This window comes from Cupressus sempervirens, chromosome 8, assembly GCF_028749045.1.
Source record: "Cupressus sempervirens isolate cs-2001-9-10 chromosome 8, ASM2874904v1, whole genome shotgun sequence".
NCBI classification, from domain to species: Eukaryota; Viridiplantae; Streptophyta; class Pinopsida; order Cupressales; family Cupressaceae; genus Cupressus; species Cupressus sempervirens.
Window position 1 is genome coordinate 46,286,440 of NC_143125.1, and position 22,515 is coordinate 46,308,954.

General features: G+C 31.5%; 1 protein-coding gene across 1 annotated transcript; it reads left to right on the forward strand.

Moving 5' to 3' along the window:
- Nucleotides 1–1,387: 1,387 nt before the first annotated feature.
- LOC149541532 (sesquiterpene synthase Cad) lies at nt 1,388–5,075 on the forward strand. The gene is made up of 10 exons (XM_089796080.1): nt 1,388–1,576; nt 1,897–2,105; nt 2,239–2,354; nt 2,429–2,655; nt 3,187–3,305; nt 3,475–3,573; nt 3,705–3,920; nt 4,023–4,161; nt 4,291–4,530; nt 4,622–5,075. Exons 1-10 carry the CDS (start codon nt 1,430–1,432, stop codon nt 4,919–4,921), a joined length of 1,812 nt encoding a protein of 603 aa, XP_089652206.1. The 5' UTR covers nt 1,388–1,429; the 3' UTR covers nt 4,922–5,075.
- The last annotated feature ends 17,440 nt before the right edge of the window (nt 5,076–22,515 follow it).

The window sequence follows — 22,515 nt, forward strand, 5'->3', positions numbered from 1 at the left end:
CAACATATTGTCAAATTAATGTCTCCTCATTACACTATTACTTAATTTAATCCATGTCAACCTTCACTCATGTCTAACTTAAAAAAAAAAAATCTTCCAAGCACATTGTTTCATTCTTATGCGCTTTATTTATTTGCCCACCATCTATTTCTTTTCTATGTTCATTCCTATAACTAATTTGTGAAAATCAATTCATAAATAGATCCATTCCAAATTATCACAAACAAAGCACTTAAATTTTTTCTAAAATCCCAAGTAAATCTCTAACAGACCTTGCATAAAGGTGGGAAATGCAAACTCTATTAACAAAATGATGTGATGAAATAGACAGCTTAAACATCATACACTAAGGCTTCATTCCTCAACTAAAAGTGTTAAATAGTCAAAGTTGACTTATTTTTTCAAGTTTAATTTTTCTATTAGGGTCTGTTTTGTTTGTGAAATTTGAAAAACTAGGATTTCTACAAACCTTGGTTTAGCCAAATCAAGGTTTTGCAAATCTTCATTCCAATTTTTGAAATTTTACTTCAATTGTTTGTTTCACTCAGAAGACACATTTTTATGCGTAAGCTTGGAGTTGAAGACAAATTTCAACAAGTAGTCCAATTACACTCCTTAAAAAACATAATTGGGTTTTGATTTTCAATTCCTACTTGCTAGTAGGAAGTTGGAAAACCTGGTTTTGAGGCAAAATTGGAAGTCCGGTATGCTAATTCCATTTTACCAATTTTGAAACAAACGCAAAAAATTTCAAATCCAGATTTTGAAAAAGCCAATTCCTATCATCTTCCCGAATCTAAACAGACCCTTAGTGAGTGATGTTTAAAAATGACCATAATGAAATGTTAAAAAAAATTGACCAACCAAATTCTACGCGTAACATACCAAAAAAAATTCTTTTGTATATTACTATTAATTTGTTCTACCTTATATGGTACGTGTATTTTCTATCATCAAAATTAACTTTATATATTGTCTACACAGATTATCTCGTTCCTATTATATTATGTTCTAATCTATGCACAATCTACAACAGAAAATATATATCCTATTACATCCCTTACTTTCTCAACTTATATTGTTACTTAATTTTACTCCAAAATTGATAGATTCGTCTCATATTGAAACGTGCCTCAATTATTATTACTTAATTATTGAAACGTGCCTTAATTATTATTACTTAATTCAAAAGAAACAAAATGAAAACACGGTACGAGACTCCATCTGACGACAATGGCTTGCATAAGAATTTTTGGTCCTTAGTACATCAGCATGATGAATAACGACCACAGAAAATCTCAAGAAATAATCTCCCTACTTACGTCTCTCTTCTATATAAGGCATGGAAGCTGAAGTTTCTATCCCATAATTCACTCCGAGTTGAGTCTTTTAGTGTGACTAGTGATATATATATCTCCGGTGTTCTCTAATGGCTGAAAATGGTCTCCTTCAAAATTCATGTGTCAATGGCAATCATGAGAAGAAATCCGAGCAACAAATCAGCCGAAGAGTAGCAGAATTTCATCCAAACGTTTGGGAGTATGAATTCTTGCAGTCCCTTTCATCGCCATATGGGGTGAGTTAGTCACATATTTTATGACTGCAACCGAGTATTTCATATCCTTTTGTTGTTGTTTTTTATCTATTGTTATGAAATCTTATATACTTATACCAATTATTTCATTTCCTTTTGTTTTTAATCTATTGTTATGAAATCTCATATACTTATATACCAAGTATTTCATTTTGAAATCTCATATACTTATACCAAGTATTTCATTTCCTTTTTTGTTTTTAATCTACTGTTATGAGATCTCATATACTTATAACAAGTATTTCATTTCCTTTTGTTTTTTATCTATTGTTATGAAATCTCATATACCTATTACAAATCAGGCTCCTTTGTACTGCGAGAGAGTTAACACCTTAATTGAGGAGATTAAGATGGACATATTTGATGGTCTAGTTGGGGATGGGGAAAAGAATATGAATCCATCTGCTTATGATCTTCTTGAAAGGTTCTTCATTGTTGATATTCTGCAGAGCCTGGGAATTGAACGCCATTTTAGAAAAGAAATAAAAACAGTTCTAGATTATGCTTTCAAGTAAGTTGGTTTGTATATGAAAACACTTAAATCAAAAGGACGTTCAATACTTTGTTTATCAAAAGTTGTTACCACTATCAAAATGGTTTGTTATTAAAAATAATTGTTAACATTATTTCTTTATTATTCTAAGATATTGGGATAACGAAAAGGGTACTTCATGGGGGAGCGAAAATCTTACTGTTGATCTCAACACTACTGCTCTGGGATTCCGAATTCTTCGTCTTAATGAATATGATGTGTCTCCAGGTATTGATTCATGAATTATTTGGCTTAATCATTATTATTTGCAAATGTAGATCTAATATATTGTTATCTAACAGATGTTTTTCAGAACTTCCAAGATGAAATGGGACAGTTTGTTAGTTTTGAGAATTTCAAAGCAGATGAATCCAAATTAAGAAGTTTATTGAGTTTATATCGAGCTTCAGAGATTTGTTTTTCAGAAGAGAATATCTTGAAACGTGCCAAAATGTTTGCTTCTACATGCCTACGACAAGCAATTGAAGACAGTCAAGAGTTAATGAGCCAAAGTCAGCTTCTAGTAGAGGCAAGCATTCCATTAATTATAAACAACTTTAATAGTTCATTATAAGATTGCATATTACATATAGAGTAATATCTAACTCAATGATTGTGGCTTGCAAAATGTATGCATATTACTAGATTATGATAATATGAGAATCTAAGATTTATCATGTGCGTAGACCCCCCAAAAAAATTAGATGATATTTTATTAGTAATTTTATTAAATTTGATTTTAAGATGGAGGATGGTTCTAACTAGTCTATGAGAATAAAAGTTCTTACGAATTTTTGAATTAGTTCACAAATATTTTCTTGTTAGTGATTCATCATCATATTTAAAGTTTGTTGAGATACTATTGTGAATAGTTACAAACTACAAACATGTGTGTGTGTAGTCCTTACCACCTTGTCATATTAATCAAGTCATCTTCAAATAAGTGATTCTGAAATAATTTTTTTTTTCAACTTGTTGTTTGTACATGTTTTCTCGGGCTATTAATTTAATTCAATGATTGTTAAAGTTGATATAATCTCATCTAATTTTAATTGTATAGGTTGAATATGTTATGAAATATCCATGGAAGTGTAGAGTCCCTAGATGGGAGGCATGGAACTATATCAAAATGTTTAGACGAGACATTAATGCTTCAATGTGCGTTATGGGAGTTTATGAGTAAGTCAAACATGAATGCCCACCTTTCTTGATAATTTATATAGTAAGAACTCATTCAATTGTGCTTAATAAAATTTTATCTATTTCTTGACTTCACGTAGAAATGTCATATCATCTAAATGGGGAAATCTAATCCAAATAGAAATAATTTATTTATTTTTTCTTTCAGAATGCCAAGTGAGGAAAGAGGGAAAATTTTAGAATTGGCAATACTAGACTTCAACATTTTGCAACATCAAAACCATGATGAGCTCAAAATTTTATCCAAGTAAGAGAATTGTGTACAATACTTAATCCTTGTTCTAATAAATTTTGAATTTATCAAGTTTGGGAGTTCATTATGTTCCTTAAAATGCTAATGAGGTCAAATATTTTGGTATTTGGGATATGAATATATAGATGGTGGAATGAGACAAAAGTTAAGGAACTAAGTTTCTTCAGGCAACGCCATGTGGAGTTTTACTTTTTGTATGCATGTGGACTTTATGAGAAAGAACTCTCCGCAACTAGACTATGCTTTGCTAAAGTGGGCGCACTCATTACTCTTCTTGATGATATTTTTGATACTTATGGAACCATCAATGATCTTGTACCTTTTGCAACAGCTTTGATCAAGTATGAAAATATATTAGCAATATATATTATTGTGATAATGTTTTCTTGTATATGTTGATATTATTTACATGTATATGTTATTTATTATGATTTTAATGTTAGGTGGGATATGTCAATAATGAATCACCTTCCTGAATATATGAAAACATGTTTCCAATTCGCCCATAAAACATACATGGAAGTAGCTACAGAGGCTGAGAAGATACATGGTCAACGTGTGCAAAAGTGGATGCATGACACTGTAAGTTATTTCATTGAGAAAAAAAACCAAGTTTATATTTTAAATATCAAAAAAAAAGATTTTGATTTTGTTCAAAAAAAAAGTTTGTTACTATAAAACTAATGGTATATTCTTGATTTCAAATTGAAGTGGAAGACTATTATTTTGGGCCAACTTCAAGATGCAGAGTGGATTGCTAACAATTATCTCCCAAGTTTGACTGAATATTTAAAAAGTTCTGTACCATCTACAACAGTTCCCGTACTCTCATTATTTTCCATGCTTTTAGTTGACACATTTCTACCTGATGATATTATTGAGAAAATTAATCAATTCCAAAGTTGTGTTGCATTGGGTTGTCCACTAGTTGATGACTCCAAAGATTTTCAGGTACATATCTACTAATATGTAAAAATTGTTGATTCATTATCTATGAAGTGTATGTTCTAATTAAATCTAACACAAATATTTATTTTTGAAGGATGAGAAAGCACATGGAGAGAGTGCATCATGGATAGAGTGTTATATGAAGGAAAATCCTAAAGCTACAAGGAAGCAAGCTTTAGATCATGCCAATATGCTCATTGAGTCGAATTTTGAAGAGTTGATGAAATGTCGTATATTTTATGAATATGACATACCACCCACTTGCAAGAGATTATATTTTGATATGTATAGGTCAGTAGCTTTCATTTTTAGGGATATAGATGGATTTTCAACATCTAGCAAGGGTATCAAAGATGACATAATGAAGATTCTAGTTGAACCTATATACTTTTAGAGAGTAGAAGTGAGACAAATAATAGATTTATTAGTGCCATTCATATATGTAAATGTGCATTGTATTATATTTATGAGATATATTTGGGAGGTATAGAATTGTAAAGAAATGTGACAATTATGTAATTATTAATATATATTGTTCTTAGTTCAAATTATTTTTGTGCCTCAATTAAAATATATGGAATGTCTATTTTAGAAATTATTTATTAAATTATTCATTATTTAATCAACCTCTATCAAAATCTTTGATTAAGATTTTTGTTTGTTATTGACAAAACATCAAACTAATTGATGAATCTTTGTAATCTAACACAGGGTTACATTTTTATATAAGAATCATAAAGTCAATTTTGGTTGACACTATGTTTATTTAATTGAGAAATACATATTTACACTATGGACCTCTAACTAAATTTTAAATTCTATGCAGATAACAAACAATCACAGTGAGGTTTTGAAACTTTTCATAGGGGATTATGGTTATATAGATAATTGTCTAGAATAATTGGCTTGGTATGGAGCTCACCTACATAAGAAATATTGATTTGTGCAAAAAAAATTTAATTTTTTAAAAAAACAATAGCAATACAATATCAAATTTTGCATATGTTTTGAGTATTAAAAAATTATCATATAAGATGGTGGGAATATGAAAATTAATATCTAGGGATGTGCTATTTGTTGGAAATATAAGAGGAGTAACTAAGAGGGGAGGGGTGAATCAGCTACCACAAAAATAAATCCCAAATCCCTTATATGTCATTACAAATCAAAACCAAACTCTACTGAAACTTAAAATATAGTTGTAGCTCGATTAGCACTGAATCACTCAACAAACACAAGAATTGTTGTTTCTTGATAACCATTGAAATAAATGCTTCTTAAGATATTTAATGTGATTAATCTTAATTAAATTAGTTTCAAAATCATAAAGAAAATGACATGAACACATGATGCTAGGATATAACGTGGAAACCCAATTTGGAAAAAACCACCAATGACAACTAGTTACTAATTTTCACTCTTTTGAAGTGAGCCCTATTAGGAGCCAATCTTCTTAAAGGTTAAAAGCCACACTTTTAGGTGTGACCTATTAAAGGATTTAATTACCGTATTAGGAGTGGGCTTTTTAAAGGCCTTTAGATGCTTCTATCTAGATATGCCACCTTGTTAGAGGATTTGGCAAATAGTTGTTAAGCTAACTCTATTAAGAGATTCGATACACTGCTACATTATTAGAGAGTAACAATAATATGACTTGATTGCTGATGCAACTAAATTGTTGATATCAAATCTTTATTTTGTCTTGAATACTTGATCCTCCTTAATTAGATAAAACTTTCCATCTTGGTCAACTCAGGATACTTTGTTATCCTTCCAATTCGCTTCTTGGTTTATCTTTTCAATCCCACAACTTGACCTTATAGTTATATCTTTTGCCTTGTCAAGTCAGCTTGAATACACTTACAAATATTCAATATTCATCCTTAAGCTGGTTAGACTTAACAAATAAATTCATCAAACTAAGTATGTTAAATCAAGAAAGTCCTTCGTTAGCCAATACAGCTCAGTTAATACTAACTCAGGAAAAATACTTTCTTCAAAATTTCTTCGGTAACTGAGTGAGATTAGTTAACATTCATTCTATGCCAAATTCTCTTTGGTACCTAAGTGAACTCAACTGACTCTATCTTCCAAAAAACTTCCTTTGGTGCCCGAGTGAACTTGGCAGATACTGCCTTCAAGCTTGATTATCTATGGAATGCTCGATAGACACTAGAAACTTTCTAGACACTAGAAACTGTCTTCATTTCTCGAGTCATCTTAGCAGACACTTATTGGTAAAGGCTTGACATTTTGTGTAACATCAAAGACAATATACAATTTAACAATTATTTTCAACAATCTCGCTCTTTTGTATTGATGGAAACACAACATGTCATAATACAATTAAATTTTAAAGCAACATAAAAGTAAGGATAATATCCTTAGTTTCATCCTAATTCTCATCCATGAGCACTCCCTTTATCTGTGTGAACTCCCTCTATCATCAATCTCTAATTGCAATCACTACAATATCAAACTCTTCCTCTTTGATATCAACTCAAGTTCATTCTCAATCTTTGACATCTTTGACATATATAAAGAATATCTTTGATATATGACAACAAAATCTCCATATCAGACATAAAATTTCTCTAATGTATGACAAAAATATCCCTCTTTGACATCTCATGCCAAAGATAGCATTCAATGAAATTCAATGTACCTGATATACTGATTCATATGCAATTTTCTCTTTACAATATTGCATATACTTGACTAATCTTCAACATTCTTCGTTGATGCATCACTAAGATTTGATTAGTGAGCTTTAGATAGGGGAATGACCCCTAAATTACCTCTTAGATACAAAAATGCATCCTTAGGTAATGGCTTGGTGAATATGTCTACAATCTATTCTTTTGTATTCACATACTCCAATCTTACCTCCTTATGTTGCACCAATTCTCTTAATAAATGACACTTCATTGTAATGTCCTTGGTTTTGGTATGCATCACAAGATTCTTGGAAATGTTATTTGTAGTGGTGTTATCATAGAAAAAACAACTAGATCCTTGATCTCTTCCTTCATACCTATCAATAGTTGTTTGAACCATACAATATTTGAACATTTTGACTGTTGCAACAACATATTCTGCTTCTACTATTGACCGAGAGATATAATTTTTCTTCTTGCTTGTCCAAGATACTAGCCTCTTTCCAAAAAAGAATGCTCCTCCACTAGTGCTTTTTCTATCATCAATGCTTCCTGTCCAATTTACATCAGTGAATTCTTTCAATTCAAAGTTGCCTCCTTTCTTATACCACAAACCATAATCTTTAGTACCCTTTAGATATTTCATGAATCTTTTTATTGCCATCATATGATTTTCTTTTAGATTAGCAGAGAATCTTTCCACAATTCCAACTACTAATGCTATATCAGGTCTTGCATGCACCACATACTGGAGTTTTCCAATCATTGATCTGTACGTAGTTTGATCTACCTCTTTGGAATCATCATCTTTGGAAAGCTTATGTCTAGTAGATGTAGGTGTTCCAACTAGATTAGAATCCTCCATTCCAAATTTCTTCAGTATCTCCTTGATGTACTTTGATTGAGTAATATAGATACCATTCTTCTTTTGTTGAATTTGGAAGCCAACAAAGAATTTGATCTCTCCAAACATTGACATCTCAAATTCCTTACTCATTTCCTCAAAAAAAGATTTGCAACACAAATCATCATTTCTAGTAAAAAAATGTATCATCCACAAAGATTCTCACCAACAAAATCTTCTCATTTGATCCTTCTTTGTTGTATAGGTTATTGTTGTCATTAGTTCTTTAAAAACCAATCTTTATGAGATACTTGTGCAACCTCTCATACCATACTTTGGGGGATTGCTTGAGACCATACAAAGCTTTTTTTACTCTACAAACCTGTTGGAAATACAATAGGGAAAGTAAACACTGGGGGGGGGGGGGTTGAATCAATGCTTCAAAACTTGAACCACAAAATCATTCACCACACATCCATCTCACAATTCCCATGTAAACTGAAATACCAAACTAAACATATTTATCCATAGCATGAAAACATTCCACACATATGACACAAATTATTTCATTACCCAGAAACCCTCTAATGAGAAGGTAAAACTGGAGTGGGGTTGACACCACAAATCTTCACTATTGTAGTTTTAAAGTATATCCAATGAAGGTTACAATGTTTGATCATAAACTATGATCTACCCTATGAAAGGTCTAACCTATTAAAGGTGTACAAATATTGTTAGATCCTACCCTATTAAAGGATTTCAACACCCTATTAGAAGTGTTTCTAGTTAAAGGATATCAACTTACAATGAAGTAAGCACCCTGTTAAAGGATTTACAAAAGCTTGCTAGGACTACTCGGTTAAGAATTTTTTTTGATTCACCTATTAGAATGTCTCAGCCTTGATCCTTCAATTAGTACCTCTCTACTAGATATTATATCACCTCTTTCCTAATGTATGCTTGATCCTATTTGATCATATGTATCACTTCTTTCCTCTCTACTTTCCTATGTTCTCTCTAATTGATTTTGTATCATATCTTAATCACAACTCCTCAGTCACTATGAATGCTCTATTTGTGCATGAAAAATTATCTCTTCGCTCATACAATGTTTTAGGGTTTTCCTTCCTTAAGAAGACCTAGATGACCTAAGGTTAGGTAGGAATCAACAATTGTGATTCACCCATTTTTCTATTTAGAACATCCCTCAATCTCATTGGTTGCATGTACTACATAGAGATTCTTAATATAGATTCATTCTTATCATATAGAATCACAAAACAATCCTAAAGTTGGCCCAAAAATAGTTTACATAGGAGTTTGTGCCATTATAAACAACTATGTCCAAAACTGTTTACTCGACACTTGAAGCCTCTGATGCTCGACATCTATCTTTAATTTTGTAATACGATCTTTGAATGACTTGGCATCCACTATGTACTTGACATCTGAATCACTCGATGTCTATTAACTTTCTCAACATCGGAGTGACTTGGCACTAACTGTCTACTTGGCACATACTGCATATTTAGCTCGACATGCACTATTTGACAACTTATGCTCATCATACACTAAGTACTTATTAAGTAATGACTTTAAGTGTGTTGTCACTCATATGTCAAAACCAAAATGAGATCAACATGTTTCCCTTTTGCTAGGATCAATGAGACCTTTTGGTTTCTCAATGTAGACTTCCTCTACTAAGATTCCATTCAGGAACGTTGATTTCACATCCATCTGATAAACTTTGAATCCTTTTTTTGCTACATATACAAGGAGTATTCTAACACCTTTAAGTCTAGCAACAAGAGAAAAAGTTTCTCCATAGTCAACACCTTCCTCTTGAGCATAACCCTTGCAATCTAACTTTGCCTTGTTTCTTGAAACTTCTACATCATCATTCAACTTATTTTTGAATACCCATTTTGTGTCAATTACATTCTTATCCTTGGGTCTAGGAACAAGAGTCCAAGTTGTATTCCTTTGAATCTAATCAATTTCTTCATTCATTTCTTTAATCTAACTTTCATTCTCTAATGTATATTTGATAGATCTAGGTTCAAATTTAGTAAGAAATCATATGCCTTTTAATTTTTTCCTTGTCATTGTACCAATTGACTAATCTCCAATGATTTTCTTAGGTGCATAATGCCTTCTAACATATCGAGCAAGTCTACACTCATTCTTTCTAAATTTACTAGGTTCACCATGATCTTCTAAATCATGTTTGGGTCCCACTAACTATGACTTGGGTCCATTAGATTGAGACTTAATTTCCACTTGTTGAAACTCAGGTCCTTTTGATGACTCAGGTTGCACTAGTTACAACTCTGGTTGAATTGGAGATTTTGGGGACTCAGGTGGTGAAGACTGATGACTCCTAGTTGCATTAGATAAAGTTTTAGGCTCATAGTAAACAAAGTTTATGTATTTTTCAAGTTCATTATTGGTTTTTTCTTCACTCTTTTCTGCAAAATCATCAATCTTTACAAATGCACTTTTTATAACTTTATGAGTAGATAGATTCAGATATTTATATCCTTTTCTCTTATTTGAGTATCCCAGAAATATGCCTTGATCACTTTTCACATCAAATTTTCCTTTTCTAGACACCTTTAGAATATAACATTTACTACCAAATACTTTTAAGTAACACACATTAGGTTCATAGCCATACCATAGTTCAAAAGGTGTTTGATTTGAATCTTTCATCAATTGAACTTGGTTCAAGGTATGAACTGCAATGTTGATTGCTTCCTTCTAGTATTTGATAGAAACATTCTTCTCTATCATTAGGGTCCTTGTGCAATCCATGATTGATCTATTCCTTCTTTTAGTAATGCCATTCCGTTGAGATGTGCTAGGTGCAAACACTTTTTTTTTCATTCCTCTTTCATTGCAGAATTCATTAAATTCATTAGAAATGAATTCTCTTCCTTTGTTTGATCTCAAAAATTTTAGTTTCTTTCCTATTTCTTTCTCCAATCTAGCCAGATACCATTTGAACTTTTGAAAAGCTTTTGATTTATCCTTTAAATACATAACTGTCATCATCCTAAAATAATCATCAACAAACAAAATAAAGTACTTATCTCCTATCTAGCATTCTGTGCTAATAGGTCCACAAAGTTCTATATGAACCAACTCCAACACTTCTTCAGAATGATAATTCTTTCTTTTAAAACCTTTCTTTCCCATTTTTCCAAATTTTAAATTCTTGCACATGCCCATGTCTGGTTTCTTCAAGCTTAGAATGCCTCTAACCCTTTTGTTCTTTCTTATATAGACTAGGTTATCAAAACTCACATGACATAACCTCTTACATCATAACTAGCTTTCTTCATCTTGAGTAATGAAGCATGAACTTCCATTAAGATCTAAGTAGAATGGATTTTGTTTTGTTTGCTTGCCATTCCCAACCAGATTTCCTTTCCCATCTAGCAGATTGGTCTTTCCATTCATAAATTCTACCTTGAATCCAATGTTATTCAATTGAGCCACACTAAGTAGATTATTCTTCAATACTTCAAACCAAGAAGAATTATCACATTTGAGATCATTAGTTAGTATAATACAACCTTTACCTTTCACATAACATGGTTTATAATTGCCAAACCTAACACTTCCACCATCATAGTGTACCAAGTTCTCAAAGTTAGATTTTTCACTAATCATATGGTGAGAACAACCACTATCAATAATCCATTTATCATTATTACTAATATGTGAGATAAGTGCCATTTTATCATTCTCAAATATAATTCATCCTTAACAATAATGTAGACCATTTCATCATCTTCTTGACTAGTATCAGAATCTTTAGCAATATAACTAGATTTCTTACCTTTGTCTTTGTATTCCTTGTAGCTTTTGAAATCCTTCTTGCCTTTGTATTTTTCATGTTTCTTTTCTTCTTTTCCTTCTATATTTGGAGACCTTGCAACAATGTAACCGACTTCTTCACAAGAAAAATAGATCAAAGGAATTTTACCTTTGTGCTTTCCTTTGGCCTTGGGAAATCTTCTTGCAAGTAATGCTTCAATGACTTCAAGATCTTCATCAGAACCATCTTCATCCTCATTGTTAGATTTCCTTTTAGATTTTTCAGCTTTCTTTTTGAGTGATAGCTTGGCTTGAAATGTAGACTCAAATTTGCTAGAGTTAGGAACATAGTTATCATAGTTATCTAACTCAAATGTTGTCAACCTTCTCACGACTGCATCCAATGTTATATCATTCTTGGGATTGCATATCATCTCTTGAAACTGTAATTGTATATATAGGAAGAAGTGTTCTGAGAATCTTTCTTACCATTGTCTCATCTTCTATCTTTCCTCCTGAGGCCCTGATTACACACACTGGCTTTGATTCTATCACTATATTTTACAATGTCCTCATCCTCTCTCATCCTCATTTGATCAAATTGACCTCTAAGACTTTCTTCCTTAGATCTCCTCACATTATCATCTCCTCCATAGATGGCTTTCATCTTGATCCACATCCAATAAGTAGTACCATTGTCTTTAACTTCATCAAATTCAACATAGTTGAGAGTTGAAGCAATATCAATCATCATAATATTATGATTCTTCTTTTCTATAATTTCTTTAACAGTCATAGTTCCAGTAGGTGCCACATACTTGGTGTCTAGGTAATTTAGGCTTTAGTCTCCAATGGTTTCCAAATGCAATCTAATGAGTTCCTATCATGCCTTGAAGTTGTCTCTATTCAGCTTAGGGATCTCCCTTGTGTAAGGCATCTTGATCTTTAGCATAGGTCCTTGAAACCTTCTCTACAAGAACCAAGAGCTTTGATACCAATTGTTGGAAATATAAGAGGAGTAATTGAGAGGGGAGGGGTCAATCAACTACTAAAAGAAATATCCAAGATCCCTTAGATGTCTATACAAATCAAAACCAAACTTTGTTGAAACTAAAAATACTACTATAACTTGGTTAGCATTGAATCGCTCGACAAACAAAAGAATTATTGTTACTTGGCAATCACTCAAACAAATGCTTCTTAAGATGTTTAATGTGATTAACCTTAATTAACTTAGTTTCAAAATCATAAAGAAAATAATATGAACACATATGACACTAGGATTACACGTGGAAACCCAATTTGGGAAAAATCACCAATCACAACTAGATACTATTTTTCACTCTTCTAAAGTTAGCCCTATTAGGAGCCAACCTTGTTAAAGGTTACAAAATACACTGTTAGGTGTGACCCTGTTAAAGGATTTAATCACCTTGTTAGGAGTGGCCTTATTAGAGGTCTTTAGACACTTCAATCTAGAAATGCCACCTTGCAAGATGATTTGGCAAATAAATGTCAAGCTAACTCTATTAAGAGATTTGATACACTGCTATATATATTAGAGAGTAACAGTGATATGACTTGATTGCTGATGCAACTAAATTGCTGATTTCAGATCTCTATTTTGGCTTGAATACTTGATCCTCCTTGATCGGATAAAAAATTGCAACTCAGTTAACTCAAGATACTTTGTTATCCTTCCAATTCACTTCCATGGTTTATCTTTTCAATCCCATGCTTTTTTCTTTCAATCACACAACTTGACCTTATAGTTATATCTTTTTCCTTATCAAGTTGGCTTGAATACACTTACAAATATTCAATATTCATCCTTAAGTCAGCTAGACTTAACAAATAAATTCATCAAACTAAATATGTTGAATCAAGAAAATTCTTCATTAGCCAACCTAGCTTAGTCAATACTAACTCAGAAAAAAGACTTTCTTTAGATTTCCTCTAGTAACCAAGTGAGCTTTGTTAACATTGGTTCCATGCCAACTTCTCTTCGATGCTCAAGTAAACTTGGTAGATACTATCTTCAAACTTGATTATCTATGGAATGCTCAACAAACACATAAACTTTCTTTAGTGCCCAAATGAGCTTGATAGACACTGACTAGTAAAGACTTGACATTTTGTGTACCATCAAAGACAATAGACAATAGACAATTGAATATTTTTTTTCAACACTATTATATGGACAATTTGGAGGAATAGCCAACTTAGGTTGAAAGACCACATATAAGGTTTAATATTTCTAGGATTTTATCATTTAAATTCTTACATTTCATGAATACTAAATATAAAATAAGCATAAACAAAAAATAATATTTATTTATTTAACAACAAAGAAAAATAGATTTTTCCCTTCAAATATTTAAAAAAAATAAAAACCTAATCTCTAATTTTAGTTACACAATTTTTTTATTTTATTTTAAATTTAAAAAAAGTTAATAAGAAATATCGTTGCATGCCTTATATGAAGCTTTCTAGTATTGGATGGTGGTGGAGGCTATCTAAGCACTACACATTCTCATCCTACTAAGATAAAGTAAAAATAATCTCAATATATTTATTTTGAAAAACTAAATTCTTTTACAAAATAGCTACCATTTTGGATTGGGTTCCTGAAGCAAAATATGTGCCCAATTTTTGAATTGGGCACCTAAACTTGAGTTGTAGCCAAGAATTAGAGACCAATAACACTATTGAATATCTATTATAATTACTTGACTAAAATTTTGGCTATCAAACTAACTAGTATCCTCCATAAATTTGTATCATCCAAGAAGGGTTCATTAAAGGAAGATAAATACTTGACAATCCTATAACAAGATGAGAAGTAATGCACTAGACCAAGGAGGATAATTTAAAAATCAAGTATATTTACATGAAAATTTAAGAAATTCTATGATAGGTCAGAATGATCATTCATTATCATGCCTCTCCAAGCTTTTGGACTTACTATCAATTGCTATCATTAGGTGCATTTGTTGTTGAATAATGTTGAGGCTCAGATTAATAGTTATTTCTCTAAATCAATTAGCTAAAAATTAGAAATTTTTATCATATAGGGTTTTCCATTGGCCCATTCCCTCTTTGTAAGCACTTTTCATACATCGCATTATCTACCGAGGAACTCTTTTTATTTCTCCAAGTATCAAATACACCACCCTTTCTAATATTGCAAATTTTATTAGCTTATAATTCATTGATGACACTACCATATTCATAAAAATGAATTAGGATAAATTTTATTTGTGCCCATAAATAAAAATAATAAATTTATCCTATCTTAAAGGGATAAATTATCCTCCAAATCTATTATACCTAGTTGGCATAATGACCCTCCTCCTTAGTTATCCAACTTTGAATTTGGTTAGGAAGGGCCCTCAAAACTAGTAAGATATGCTTTCATCCTATTTGCATCAACCCCTACTTGAATGACATGTAATTTTGAATCACAAGTGATAATAAAAGAAAGATTAATAAGTTTAAAAAACAATAACTATCCTTGGAAGGAAATAGTTCATTTTTTTAAAAATAAAATCCTTTCATCAAGAATAACATTCTCTACTCTTCAAATGGATTTTTAGTTAATAACGAATTAATGATATTAACAAGAAAAATATTAAGTTATTTTGGTTTGATGGGAAAGGTAATAACAAGTGGCATTCAGTCAGGTGGATTTAGTGTACTATAAAGAAGAAATGGTTTAGTCTAGGACTAAAATATTTAAGAATATAGGTCATAGCCTTAAAAGTCAAATGGATCTTTAAAGAAGTTGAAGAAAATAAACCATCAAAAGTTATGTCTTGATATAACATTAGTAAAAAAATCCCCAAAAATACCAAGTCCTATAAGGATCTTCCATTTTTTGATATCCTAGTAGGTTCTTTCCTTAAGTCTCTCATAAGCTCTAACATCTTTAAAATAATTTGGAAGCCATGGGATTTTGTAAGAGATGTTCTTAATATTAATAACAATATTGTCATTGATAACAAGATTCATAAGGATAAGTCCATTTAGCAGATCCTTCATTATTTAGGTGGACCTTTGGCATTGTTACAAGATTATTTTGCTAAAATGTGGAAGAGTAAAGGTATTGATTTCTTAAATTTGATATCATGAAAAATGTTTAGGTCAAATCTTGGAATGACTTAAGTGGTGAACTTGATATTTACAATAATTAGTGGAGAATCTACTCAATTCTCAAGGAGACTTGCTCCTATTTCAACCTCCCTAAGAATTTCCTCCTTATTGATGAATGGTACAAAGAGATCTCTTGGATAGATGTAACAAAAATGAAAAATATTAATCATATAAGTTTTCATAGTTCTATTTGCAAAAATAATTCACTACTTATTACTCTTAACAATTTATAAAATATAAATCCCCTAATAAAGATTGGCACACCATTATTTATGGTTACTAGAATAATGTTATAGAGCCATAAAAAACTTATTTTAGATAACTTCTCCTTATTCATAAGATTGCTTACAAGATGTTGAATAAAGAGGTATATTTGTGCAATATTTTGTAGACATCCTTAATCAATTAATCATATTTATTTTATTACTATTTTACAAAGGTACAAGTTATATTTTATGTATGGTGATCTTAACTATTGGAAAATCAATGCCAATTGGATGGAATTATATGAGGTAAAACAAAAAATCTATCTAAAAATTTGAATAGGTTCTAAATATTACTATCTACTAAAATTATATAGAAAATTTAGATTTCTAGGAATAAGGAGAAATTTCAAGGTAGGGAAAGGAAGCTTATTTAATTTATATGAAACTCATAGTTTCAAATGCTATTTTACAGGTGATCATCACCATGCAGATTTTAAGTATTGGAGGAAGGACCAACCATAGTTAATACATTTGAATTTATTTAAGGATAAATATGGGCCGACAATAAAAACAAAAACTAATGATTCCTTAAAGGTCAACTACAATTTGTTAAGATATACCATGAAAGGGGTCCTAGGGAGGAGCCAAAATAGAGGGTAGAAAAATGAAGAAAAGAAAGAGATTTTATCAACAAAGGGAACAATTTAATTCATGGATAAGTTAGATCCAACATGGATCTAACTATTAGCAACTAGTTGAGGAATATGAATGAAGTTGATTTTTTAAAATTTAAGGTGAGAACCTATAGCGTGTTTTCTATAGTATTCATTGTCCATGCAACTAGACGCACTTATAAATTTTCTAAGTTTTAATACTTACTTGAATGTTCATATTAGTTGTATAAAAGTCTACTAACTACAAACATTGACTACTATACAAATTTGATACTTTTGAATCTACATATAATGACTATTATTAGCTTTAAAAAAAAAATCTTTTTAGTGTATTGTGTTCTAATCCTTTATATACTAGATCTCTAATATACAAAAAAAATCCAATAGAAAAAAATCATTACTATATATATATATATATATATATATATATATATATATATATATATATATATATATATATATATATATATATATATATATATATATATATATATATATATATATATATATATATATATATATATTAACATAGTGCACACGAATATACTACTATGGCTAAAAGAGTTGTAAACAACTTTAATAAGCACCAAGATGATAAAGAGTTTACCTATGTCAAGGGGCATATATGGAGTGCTTTTACCTAGAGACACAACATGTTCTGAAAGAAATATATTTGGACTCCTATGTACAAATTAAGTCGAATTTCATGTCAATAGAGAATATTATTTGATACACGATATAGATGAGAAAATAGCATAGCCCTTCTACTTTGTTTTGTTGATCTTTATTTTTCCTAATTTGCGTGTGATGCTATTTGTAAAATAAAAGTAAATTTAGAAAAAAGGAAGGTCGAACTCATATGACTATACCATAGATGAAATTATATCACAATGAGATCTATCTAATAGATGTTAATGAGTTTAAACTTACAAACACAGATTTTCTATAAAAGCATATCATTATTATTTTGAAATAGTGACATTATATAGAATAACAAAATTCAATATATAATAGAAACAATATATTTCAGTAGTAAAATATCTAGCAACATCTCACTATCTAAATAATCAAAATTATAATAAGGATGAGAAAATATTAGCTGAGTATAAATGATTCTTCTCAATACCTATAAGCTAGTCCGATTGAAGTTTGGTATGTTGAATTTTTAATTTGGTCTTTAATTGTTTTTTAGATTCCACCTTTAGTTGTGAGAATAAAGACAGTAAAAAACATTAGAGAAAAGAGTTAAAAATGCAAATTCTTAGTGATTGTTATGGTTATTGAAAATTATTTCAGAATTTTTTTGAGCCATAAGAAATAAAATATGATTTCAAACACCATCAACAACATTATTATTGAGCTTAACTTCAAGTAAAATTATTTTTCATATTAGATTATACTAAAAAAATAAGGTATGCAAGTCATTAAACATGACATTTCATTAATTTTCAAAGAGGAAAACATCTCCAAAAATGTTGTGCATCTATCTTCATGTGTTATAAAATAAAAAATTAACTAATTAGAACACAATATACTTGAACCTACCTCTAGTGAGCATTTTGAAATAATTAAGCATCTCAATTGACTTTTGATATTCAAATGAGCTATTGATTTTTCTTTGAAAAATTTGCTAAATTTACAATTCTATTTGATGTTTAGAAAAGATTTCATAAAAAGACTAGTTCAAAATTTATCTTGTTTTAAGAAAATTTAAAAAAGAAAGGATAAGATGATAACCAAAGGCAATCTTTGGAAAGATGTGTTGAATATGACCACCCTTAAACATCACACACTAAAGAAGAATTGAGTATAGGTACATAGTGAGAAGATAAAAAACAAAAAGAACCAAAAAAACAAAGTAAAGCTAATGAACCATCTGAATACCAATTGGGCCTATGAGGTCACAAGTGATATAATTGTTTTTTTTTAAAATGTAATTGAAACAAGTAATGTCTATGTGTATAGACTTGTGATAAACAATGTTTATATGGTCTTATATGGACCATTTGAATTATATAAGTAATGAATTTAGAAGTTGTCAATTTGACAAAAAATCACTGTAATGAAGTAATGGAGCGATTCACAAGTGGTAGTTGCAATTGGTTGAATAGTCGGTATATAGTTTTGTAACCACTTGATAAGGGTAGTAGAGAATCAGTTTTGTAAATAGAGTTGCTGGAAGTTGATAATGGGAAAATAATGGCATGGAACAGCGAGATAATTTATGTAACAATAGAGAAGTCTGATTTGAAGATCATTTTCTCAATGTGTTTATAGTGAATGAGAGATTTTGAACAATAAAACCAAAGTTCCCCGCAAATATTGTTCTGATTTCCTATACTGTGCTTTATACCGTGATCGTGTTTTTTTTTTTTAGTATGGTAATGTTTTGAAGTTACTTTGTTTGCATATGTTCTTTCCATTGAGTGGAACATCTTTCAGACTTTGAAGACTTCAATTTCATTGTTTTAAAACATAAAAATCTTGTGTTAAAATCGATTCACTAACCATCTGGTAGGGTACGAGGAATCATTAAAATATAATTTGGTAATCTTCTTTATTTGGAAAAAAATGCCCAATAATTGGTCATAGAAATGTATTGCAGTTTTGTAAACGAAGTGTTGCAGGGAACTATGTTGAAGGTAACATATGTTTTGAGTGGAGAAGATTGAAGTTTGTTGAAAAATGAAGGATGATTGTATAGTTGCGGTACGGAAATCATATCTTTCAAACAACTATTGGATCTTACTAATAATTTTGTTGGAGCAATCGATGAAATATTGTCGGGTGGAAAAATTAAGGGAAAATTAAGATTGGAAAAAATAAGTTAATTTTGACTATTTAACACTTTTGATTTAGGAATCAAGCCTTAGTTGTGTAGGATGTGTACAGATTCTCGAGCTATAAATAGGATAACCATCAAGTACCGGTTTCCTTTGCCAAGGATGGACGATCTTATGGACTGCTTGAGTGGAGCTCAGTACTTCAAAAAGATAGATCTGAAGAGTGGTTATCACCAGATACGGATTCGAGAAGGAGATGAGTGGAAAATAGCCTTCAAGACCAAGGAGGGTCTTTATGAGTGGTTAGTCATGCCCTTTGGATTGACGAACGCCCCAAGCACCTTCATGTGGCTCATGAATGAGGTACTTAAGAAGTTCTTTGGAAATTTTGTTATTGTTTATTTGGATGATATTTTAATTTTCAGCAAGACTTTGGAAGAACATTTATTGCATATTCATAGTGTCCTTGAAAGGCTAAGGGAAGAGAAATTGTTAATTAATCTAAAGAAGTGTATCTTTGCAAAAAGGGAGTTAGTCTATTTGGGGTTTGTTATATCACCCAAAGGTCTCAAAATGGATCCGGAGAAGGTAAAGGCCATTTTGGAATGGCCTACTCCAAGGTCTGCTACTGAGGTGAGATCATTTCATGGTCTGGTTAGTTTTTACAGGAAGTTTATTAAGAATTTTAGTGGCATATGTCCACCCCTACCTGATACAATAAGAGGGGATAGAAAAGAGTTCAAATGGACTGCAGCATCTGCGAGAAGTTTTGAATTGCTGAAGAAGAAGGTGACAGAACAGCCTGTGTTGGCACTTCCAGATTTTAGAAAGATTTTCCAGGTGGATTGTGATGCCAGTGGCAGTGCTATTGGGGTTGTATTAAGCCAAGAAGGTAAGCCTATTGCATATTTTAGTGAAAAATTGAATGATGCAAAGAAGAAGTATTCTGTTTATGATTAAGAGTTCTATGCAATAGTTTAGGCCTTAAAGAAATGGAGGCATTATTTATTGCTAAAGGAATTTGTTTTGTATACTGATCATCAGGCATTATAGTACCTAAATAGCCAAGGTAAATTGAATCAGAGGCATATGAAGTGGGTAGAGTTCTTGCAGAGCTATACATTTCTGTTGAAGCATAGAAGTGGAAAATCTAACAGGGTTGCAGATGCACTAAGTAGGAGACAGTTGTTGCTTACAGTAATGCAGGTTGAAGTAGTTGGGTTTGATGAACTCAAGAAATTGTACCTCGAGGATCTTGATTTTTCTGAAGCCTGGAAAGCTTGTAAAGAACCTGTTGTTGTAGATAGAACCAAGTGGTTAGACTATTTGATTCAGGATGGCATGTTGTTCAAGGGTAGTCAATTGTGCATTCCAAGGAGTTCCATGAGGGAAAATTTGATTAAGGAGAAACACAGTGGAGGGATGGCAAGACATTTTGGTCAAGATAAGACCATTGCCATTCTTAGAGAACATTATTTTTGGCCTCAAATTTCATAGGATGTGAAGAAGTTTGTACAGAGTTGCTAGGTTTGTCAAGCTGCCAAGGGGTTTAGTCACAATACTGGCCTATATCAGCCATCGCCTGTTCCATCAAGGACATGGGAGGACATAAGTATGGATTTTGTTCTTGGATTGCCAAGGACACAAAGGGGTAACGACTCAGTATTCGTGGTGGTTGATAGGTTCTCCAAAATGGCACATTTCATTCCATGCCACAAAACTCATAATGCTGTCCATATTGCAGACTTGTTTTTCAAAGAGGTGGTAAGACTACATGGTCTTCCAAGGAGTATAGTTTCTGATAGAGATACTAAATTTGTGGGGTATTTTTGGAGGACATTGTGGAAGAAGTTGAGAACAGACCTAAAATTCAGTTCCACGCATCACCCGTAGACTGACGGCCAAATAGAAGTGGTAAATAGAAGTCTAGGAAATTTGTTGAGATGTTTAGTTGGGGATAAGCCCAAGGGATGGGATTTGATTTTACCACAAGCAGAGTTTGCTTACAATAACTCTATAAATAGGAGTACTGGAAAATCACCATTCCAAATTGTATATGGAAATAGCCCAAGGATTGCACCAAAATTGAGGAAGATAGAACAAGGGGAGAGGACAAGTGTTGAAGCTAGTCCATAGGGCTATAGAGCGCTTCGAGAGCTTTCTGAAAATGTAAACGGTTCGTCAATCAGAGGTACAGTTTAAAAGTTATGCCTCCCAAAAGTTTGATTACCGTTTTTGGATTCTTCTAGATTTGCGTCGACTTCTAACATAGCTTCTGGAACCTTCTATTTGGTCCATGGATGCCTACTAGCACTTTCTAGAATGTACTCCTAGTCCTTAACCCTCTGGGGTCTATTTAAGGAGATTTTTTGCATTGTAAAAGGCAGTTCGGAGTGGAGTTTGAGAGGAGGTACTTACAGGAGAAATTATCTCCAGATTTATGCTATTGTAAGCCCTTAGGGCATGTTTTGAATTTTATTTTCTCTGTACTGTTTGTACTAGCTTATTTTCTCGGTTAATATAATTTCCCCTTTTCTGTTGTGTCCATTCTGTTCTTGGGTCGTGTCCCCATCACATTTAGCCACCCATTACTAGGTGCGGTAGGGATTCTTTACAATGAACAGTGATAAACTTTGAAGCGCATAGTAAACAATTTTTTTTATTTTATTGTATAGGTTTGAAAATAAAGAAGAGTTTGTGATCAAGGTTTCACACTTCATGTTGGTATATCTAATTGTTGTTGTCTATTAGTGTCAATCACTTAGTCATTTACAAGGCAGAGTCAGACGGTCATCACTATGATCGAGCTACTCTACATAGGCTGAGTCATGTACATAAGATAGTATGTAC